The sequence below is a fragment of the Engystomops pustulosus genome, chromosome 10, assembly GCF_040894005.1.
Source record: "Engystomops pustulosus chromosome 10, aEngPut4.maternal, whole genome shotgun sequence".
NCBI lineage: Eukaryota > Metazoa > Chordata > Amphibia > Anura > Leptodactylidae > Engystomops > Engystomops pustulosus.
The window spans coordinates 59,105,492-59,114,113 of NC_092420.1; the positions used below are offsets into that span (position 1 = coordinate 59,105,492).

At 39.2% G+C, this 8,622-nt stretch overlaps 1 protein-coding gene across 3 annotated transcripts in view; it reads left to right on the forward strand.

Annotated features, from left to right (window-relative positions):
• Positions 1–8,357, forward strand: part of LOC140104266 (LIM homeobox transcription factor 1-alpha-like) — a 100,364-nt gene extending 92,007 nt beyond the window's left edge. For 2 of the 3 annotated variants that reach the window (XM_072127734.1, XM_072127736.1), the window contains exons 5-9: positions 1,860–2,023; positions 2,470–2,547; positions 3,953–4,067; positions 6,144–6,311; positions 7,454–8,357. In XM_072127734.1, coding sequence (XP_071983835.1) covers positions 1,860–2,023; positions 2,470–2,547; positions 3,953–4,067; positions 6,144–6,311; positions 7,454–7,611 — 683 coding nt within the window. In that variant the 3' untranslated portion in view covers positions 7,612–8,357. The remainder of the gene's footprint in view (positions 1–1,859; positions 2,024–2,469; positions 2,548–3,952; positions 4,068–6,143; positions 6,312–7,453) is intronic. The other variant, XM_072127735.1, reaches the window with a different exon arrangement.
• Positions 8,358–8,622: the final 265 nt, after the last annotated feature.

Here is an 8,622-nt window from a genome sequence, read left to right on the forward strand (position 1 = left end):
GATCTCACTAATTAAAATTAAGTCTCTTCTTGTTGAATTTGCATTGGTACTTGGAGCCGTCTCCTTTTATTTCACACAACTATGATCTTTTGTAGCAGGTGGTGACAAGCTGGGAGATATTAGGCTCTCAGTGTGTAGGTCGATCCCCTGTGTGTTCATGTTTGCTCTTTCTCAGTCTATCCTCTTGGCTTGTTGTAATATAGACCTATATATACACTGATTTTACTATAGCCCCGATTACAAAGGACAGTCTGTCACCATTGCAAAGTAGGCCAGCTTTGTCTCAATCTTAAAAAGTAAAAGCAAAGGGTTAGAGTAAACTTAATTTACTCTGAATTAAGGGATCTTCCCACTGTATACACTGATACCCTATCCACAAGCGTCGGGTCTTTAGGGTCAGCGGTCCATTCTCATGGTGCAACCCGGGGACTATGGATATGGAAAAAAAATTCTGCAAAACTTTAATATAACCCATTTGAATATTATACTAGGATTGAAGCTAGTTGTGTCAGAAGTGATAATCCTAGTTATTATGAAATCTGAGGGCCCTCTTTTTGTACATGCGCTGAATCGCAGTGCATTAATCAGGAATAGACATTCCCAATAAATTTCATACCTGATTGCTGACTGCTTGTTGGCTGCATTTACCTGCAGCAGTCTTCAGATACATTCGTGTCAGTCATATAAAGGACCCACCCTCTGCGAGATTTCAATAGATTAAATGAATTGAAATCCTAATATAGAGCCTATAGAGCCTAATACACCATAACTTATAAAGAGAAATGAGTAACTCTATGTTAAATATAAAAAAGAATTCATATGTCTTATGTGACTTTATAAGTAGTCGATAATATCTAGATGATTGAAGTAAAGTCATAAATCAGAGGTAGATGCGGGAGACCTGTACATTTATCATCAGCCACTTTGTTATTAATTAAGCTGGTACTTACGTCTTCCCGCTGCGTTCTAAATCAAGCCCCATAGACGTATAAATTTGCTCTTTTAATTCAGTGATCATTTCCTTTCCAAATTGGCTGTAATGGAGCTAAAGAAAAAGTGCTCTTAATAATTTATGCCCCATTGCAGGTAGTTTGGGATCTGAAATATTCATTAGTTTTGCTGATAAGTTTTAGAGTCTTAATTGCCTCATCATAAAATAGACTAAAATAAGTATTTACATTACACAACAACAAAAATGGAAAAGGCAATACATAATGGACAGGATGGCCATTTACAATATAAAGTACATACAAAAGTATGTGCAAATATACTGGTTACATATGATTTTCTCTTTATCAACACTTATTAACACAATAGATCTCTGGCCAACAAATACAAGAATAAGGTCCTGTGCCCCCTATTTGGATGTATTTATAGTCGTACATGTACTGTACTGTATATATACACTACTGCTCCACTCCATTGTCTGTGAGACTGATGAAGACAGCAAAGCCATGTTCTCCTTCGATCCCATAGACATTTAATGGAGGGGAAATAAATATGCATAACTGTCTATCTATATAAAGGGAGGACATGGAACCCCTATTGTTGTAATTGGTAGAGTTCTAAGTGGTAAAACTCCAGGTAATCAGACATTTATGTATGTCCCTATCCTGTAAGAGTACTGTTTATGACCAATGCCAAATTTTCAGCTCGCCATATAGAATAAGTAAATATAAAGTTGATGACAGAGTGTCCCATTGCTTTAAATCCCAGCAATAAGCTTTTCTGTTTGGGGAAACTTGATAAAAAATTCCTTAATTTCCCCGCAGTGCCACCATTAGGGTAATTACCCATACATTATTGAAATCCAAATCTTCTGGACTGTCACTTATCACTCTATGACATTTATCTTTTAGGTAAGAGTGAGGATGATGAGGATGGGAGCAAATTTGACGATGGGAAAGGAAATGAGGATGGTAAAGATCAGAAGCGACCAAAAAGACCGAGGACTATTCTGACAACGCAGCAGAGAAGGGCATTCAAAGCTTCATTTGAGGTGTCCTCTAAACCATGCAGAAAGGTAAGATGGAGCTGGCAAATGGGAATTTTGGACTTGTTTTAGCTGTGGTTTCAACAGCTAGCACACATCCCCATTCACTCCTATGGGCCTGTGTACAAGGCCCTGGATACCACTTATATTCCTGCCCAAGTTTGCAGTTACAGCAGTCTATTATTATTGTCATCCACACCCACCGATAATGCATGGGAGGCAAACAGCGGGCCAGAGGACTGCTGTTTGCATCATGTGATACTTCACTTATCGTGAGGAAGAGGGCTCATAGTGTTTTGTGTCAGGATTCTTAAGAAGCATCATCTTTCCTAATGGATCCATGGAAATCTTGACAGGAACATTGATCCAAATGTAAACAGAGCCTAAAATGTGCTTACAACTTTCATATGACCACAGATATATGAATTGTTGTAGGATATTCTATATATTAACTAATTGATGTTTTCCTTGTGAAGGTGAGGGAGACCCTTGCTGCAGAAACTGGACTTAGTGTCCGGGTGGTTCAAGTCTGGTTCCAGAATCAAAGGGCAAAGGTAAAAACTTTATTCATGTATAACTACCTTACAATACAACCATGTCTGACAACTCTTGGTTTCTAGCAATAGATGCTAAAATGGGTTGGGTACTATCCAAACTTTTAAAACTTAAATGCTTAGTTGTGTTTCTCACACCGATAACATGTCAGGCATCATGTAACTGTCTAGTCATAAAAAAACATATAAACTTAAAAACGTCATCGAAATTAGAGGGAACTTCAACTCCCCACTGCAAAATCTGTAATAAGAGCCCCCTCTGCGCTTGTGCCCTTTATAACAGTGGTGCCCTTTTATGTGATGAAGGCCGCTGGGCCCTCTTAACCTCTGGCAGTAACTTCTACCTCAACAATCCTTGTAACCAGGCCTAGTCCTTAGTAGAGATGAGCGAGCACTAAAATGCTCGGATGCTCGTTATATATTTTTTAATAAAACTGAACAGTAAAAGAACAGTGCAAAAAAAAATATTCCAGATGTTTGCAGATGTTTTACTTGTAAGAACACATTGAAATAACACTATTCTTCACTTTGCAGGTGTTCGCGCGTGTCTTCCGCTAAGTTAGGAGATGTGCACGAACATCTGGATGTGAAGAATATTGTTCTTTCAATGTGTTCTGCACTTAAATGCTCCTGTGTTCACTGTTTTCACTGTTTTTATTCTATTCTTCACTTTGCAGATGTGCGCACGTATCTCCGAACCTATTGGAAGACACGCGCGCACATCTGCAAAGTGAAGAATAGAATTAAAACATTAAAAACAGTGAACACAGGAGCATTAAAGTGCAGAACACATTGAAAAAACACTATTCTTCACATTCCAGATGTTCCGAACATCTCCGAACCTAGCGGGAGACACGCGAACACCTGGAAAGTGAAGAATAGTGTTATTTCAATGTGTTCTTACAAGTAAAACATCTGCAAACATGTGTAATATTTTTTTTTTACAATAAAAATTCTTTTATTCAATTTATTTTATTAATTTACTGCTCGATCTCGAGACGGCGAGATACTCATCCGAGTAACGAGCCGGTCCAAATATGCTAATACTCGACCGAGCAGTATACTCGGACGAGTATACTCGCTCAGCTCTAGTCCTTAGTATTCACATTAAAGATTCCCCCAATGAATAGCAGAGTCAGCCTCAATGTAATTGGATTCTCGGTATATTACGAACCAATAGTGACCAGAGAACTGATCTGTGATCTGTATGGTGCTATTATTATAGATATCTATTTTTCAATATTTTGATAAAGAGAAACAAAGATTCTCTCAGATGCTATGTAGAGTGCTCATCACGCCATTCCCGGATCTGATTTATAAGTGGAGTGCTCTAAAGGAATTACCAGAATATTTCACAGACACACCTTTACTGTAGAGTCTTATTCCTGTACTTTGCTTTAAACAGATGAAGAAGTTGGCAAGGAGACAGCAACAACAGCAACAGCAGCAAGATCAGCAAAACCCATCCCGTGTACCAGCAGGTAGGACTGAAGATCGGATCTGTGCTGTGGGCTTTTCCAGTAAGACACCAGTTCCAAGAATATGACTATTTATATACACTGGAGATCAAAATTAGAGAGCAACGCACAATTTCCTTAATATCAAGGTCATTTTGGAGCCCTATGTGAATATATCCTAACATTAATAAAATAGCAGTATTTTAAGATTATTTCATAAATTGTATATATTCTAAAGCACAGAATAAAAATTTAAATGAGATAAATGAAATAAAACACTAATCAAAATAAGAGAAAACTTTCAGATACCTGCAAGTTATTGGTGTTGATGGCACCTCGTGCAAGTTTCTTGAATTATCTGACAAACCCTATATAACTGGCAGTCTAATTTTCCAGTTTTTAATGACTGTGCAAAAATGGTGTACCATTCCAAAGTGACTGACACCCTCTCGCAGTAGGTTGTACAGATGTAGGTCAAAGAGCTGACCCTATCAGCCATAGCAAGAGAAGTTGGTTATTCCAAGTCTGTGATTTCTAGAATATTGCATCTTTACAACATCACAAACTCCATCAAGTCCCCCAAGTACGCAGGTTTCCCTTGAATGAGTTAGAATCTCCATGGCTAATTGTTTTAACAAAGCAGATGGAATTGCTCGCCAGTTCAGCCCTGAACAGGTTGAATCTGTCTCCTGATTCATTTCATTAGCAGAAAGAATCAAAAGGCTAGACTAACCTTTGCTGAGCAGCATGTAGTGTTGACATAGGAAAAGTGGCTTATAGTTCATTTTAATAATGAAAACAAGTTTAATTTATTGGGATTTGATGGGAAACCGAATGCAAACTGTGTAAATAAGTGATGGAGGAAGTGTCATAGTTTGGGGAATGTTTTCTGCAGTAAGAGTTGGACCTCTCACACAGCTACATAACAAGTGAATGCAAGTGTGTATCAGAACCTTCTTCAACAAAATGTGGTTCCTTCCTATGTGTTTTTCAGTCAATCAGCCAGCAATTTTCATGCCAATTCCCCCTGTTATGAAGCAAAATGGATAAAATGGATACAGTGTACCACCATGTAGTATAAAATGCATACAGCGTAGCACCATGTAGTATAAAATGCATACAGCTTACCACCATGTAGTACAAAATGCATAAAGCGTATAGCCATGTAGTATAAAATACATATAGTGTACAGCCAAGTAGTATATAATGCATATAGTGTACCGCCATGTACTATCAAATCCATACAGCGTTCAGCCATGTAGTACAAAATGCATATAGCATACCGCCATTTAGTTGAAAATCCATACAGCGTACCGCCATGTAGTAGAAAATGCATACAGTGTACCGCTATGTGGTAGAAAATGCAAACAGCGTACCGCCATGTAGTAGAAAATGCACACAGTGTACCGCAATGTATCACACACACACACATATATATTTATATATATATATATGCCCTGATAAACTTACCCTGCCTTTTCCTACACTTGGGGGGAGGGGCTGCCAGGAGCGGAGGGAAGGGGGAGCGAGCGGGGAGAAAGCACAGCAGCATGGACAGATGGCAACACGACAGCAGGGGCGGATGGCAGCACGGGCCGGCAGCAGCATGGGTGGACTGGCGGGCGGCAACATGGACGGGCGGGCACACGACGCAGGTGGCGAGATTCTCAACTCATCATCTCTATGCAAAATAATAGTTATATGTTATATATTTTGTTAATTTTGTATAACATTGTTCTAGTGGCATGATGTGACCCCTTACAAAAAATCCACCAAATGTGGCTCAATGGAGAATACATTATTTCTGAAAATATCAAGTTGTTATATATTGTTCTCTAAATTTGATCTCCAGTGTATTAATATGCATACATACATACACTTTAATGTTATTGAGTGTATTTTCTACTAGTGGTTAAAATATTCTTATTTTGGCTGTTATAGGCTTCTCTAAAATGCTGGATTGATTGACAGAGCCTAAACCATCCTTAGATTATATGCTCTAAATTTCTACCACATATTATATGGTTACAAAATTTTTGTGAATTTTTCTCCACACCCCTTTCTGCTAACCCTCAAGATCTTTGCGTGTTGTATAAATAAATAGGTAGATAATAACTGAATTTACTGATTATTTTGCAGCACAAACGCACAGTTCCAGTAACTCAAGCATTGAAGGAATCATGAACGTCTTCACATCAATCCCCCAGCAACATCTACTTTCCATAGAACAAAACATATATAGTTCCGACCCATTCCAGCAAGGACTTACCCCACCGCAGATGCCTGGAGACCACATGCATCCTTACGGCAAGTATTAATTTAGTATCTGTAATCTTCATTTACATTATGGACAGCTTTTATACGGTTGTAGGACACTAAACGAAAAGTCTGTTTTGCATAATTAGAGGTAGATTAGACAGTGATGGGATTAACTCTCACCTTAATTACTACTTTATGTCATAAGTTTTTTTCTCAGCCGTATCGGTAACATACACGGTATTTGTGATGTCATTGGGTGCAAAGTTGGCAAAATTACCTATTTTTGTTGTACAGCCAACTTCAGACATGGATTTATTAGTGGAGGGAATATATCTTGACATCCCCTCGACCGGAGCACAATACACCCAATACACAATGAGGCTCTGGTCTATTGATATATCAGGCCCACCTTTTTGCGCCAGGATGATTTCTATGCCAGGTCCCACTCCCTGGCCTGGTCCACACCTCAACCTTTTCCTTCCTACTTTGTATTGAGGTGAAGGGAGGGGGAAAAAAAGGTGCAATTTCTGGGTGTGTACCAGGGATAGTGACCTTTTCATGGCTTGTAGGTCAGAAAACTACTGTATGTAGAAACCATGACAAATTTCCCCCACTGACTTGAATCACAAAGCCTGCTCTTTAATACAGTAGTCTGAAACATTTACAACTAACGAATAAGTACAAAATAATTATTTTATTTATTGTAAGGTATAATAGCTGTTTTATGAATGTATTGATGTACACTGTGTGATGGTCAATCTAGTTATCAATCCCATTAGATTATTTATTTAGAATCAAGGCTGTCAATAGGAATTTTGGATATTATTTTTGACCCCCCGCACACCTGAACACCAGTGTCCCACTATATGCAGAGTTGGGCAGACTCCTTCTTCTCCTAAGCAATGATGGCGGCACCTGGGTCACTCAAAGAATACAGGCAGCGGAAATGTCACTGCCAGCATCCTGTGATCAGCGCTGTGCACGCCTTAAAGACAAACACAGTGCTGCTCTCTATGGAGGGCCGGAATAGCACTATGGGGTTGTGGGCTCTATGAATTCTTTCGCACCCCCATTGATTGCAAAATGGGAAACGCCCAGGGACACATTCCCACTGGACCCCCCATCGCATCTATGTTAATACTTATCAAGCAGAAGGTAAAATAAGATTTTATTTCACTTATGTTTTCCAGGTGGAGAGACCATGTTCCATGACATGGACAGCGATGATGCTTCCCTTACATTGGGTGAATGTCTTCTAGCAGCACCAGAAGTAGGGTCACTGCAGACTCGGGTGGGAAACCCCATTGATCGTCTTTACTCTATGCAAAGTTCTTATTTCACTTCCTGAAAGCAATGTAACAAGTTGCAATAAGAATGTTATCCGGGACTCGACATGATTCTGGTGGTCTGCAATTTCTAGTTAATGCAACCAATTTAAAGATTATGGCTGTTCACTATGCTACTGAAATCCTGGCCTTGTATTATTTAGAAAGAATTTCCACTGGACTATAATCCAAAATATAAAAAATATACTGTAATTCAACTTTTTAGATCCCTTAAACTAAAACCACTTGATCGGGACTCCATGGAAGAACTTTCTATGTAACTGCTACTGAGGTGGAACCTGATCTCAATAAACTGATCCCTGAGAATGGATCCTTTCTATATGATTGACCAGATGGATCTGTAATGTCCTCTGCTTTGAGCTGATGATGTTGACTTTGAATGGATCTGGACTTGGATCACAAAAATGACACCAAGTCAACATGACTACATTGTGATTTGACCTACTGACTCACTGCAGAACATGAGAAATGCTGCAGCAACTTCTACACTTTCAAGCACATCCAGTCATTCACTTGACAATAAATTCAATGCATTTGTTGTATTATCCGTGACACTGATTGTACAGCCCAGCAATATTGCCATTGGGAGCTATTTAATATCGCACACATGTGCATTAACTTATGTCAGAATTAGACTTTTTCTTTTTCCTCTTGTCTTAGGTTGAGGAAATGTATATGAATTTATTTTGTTTGTCTATTAATTGCATTATGTTCTGTTGTTATTATTGAAATAGATGAAGAAAGTTCATTTGTGTTTTTCTACTTTATTGCCTGTGAATACTTTGCCATAGATCAGTGATGGCGAACCTATGACACGCGTGTCATTTTTGCTGACACGCGGCCGCCCAGCGCCCGCTGTCCCCCCCTCCCTGTGTAATGTGCTACCCCTATGTTAATGTCCCGCCCCCGTCCTTGTGTTTCTGTCCCTGTGCAATGTGCTCCCCCTGTGTTAATGTCCCTGTGTAATGTGCTGCCCCTGTGGTAATGTCCCGCCCCCGTCCCTGTGTTTCTGC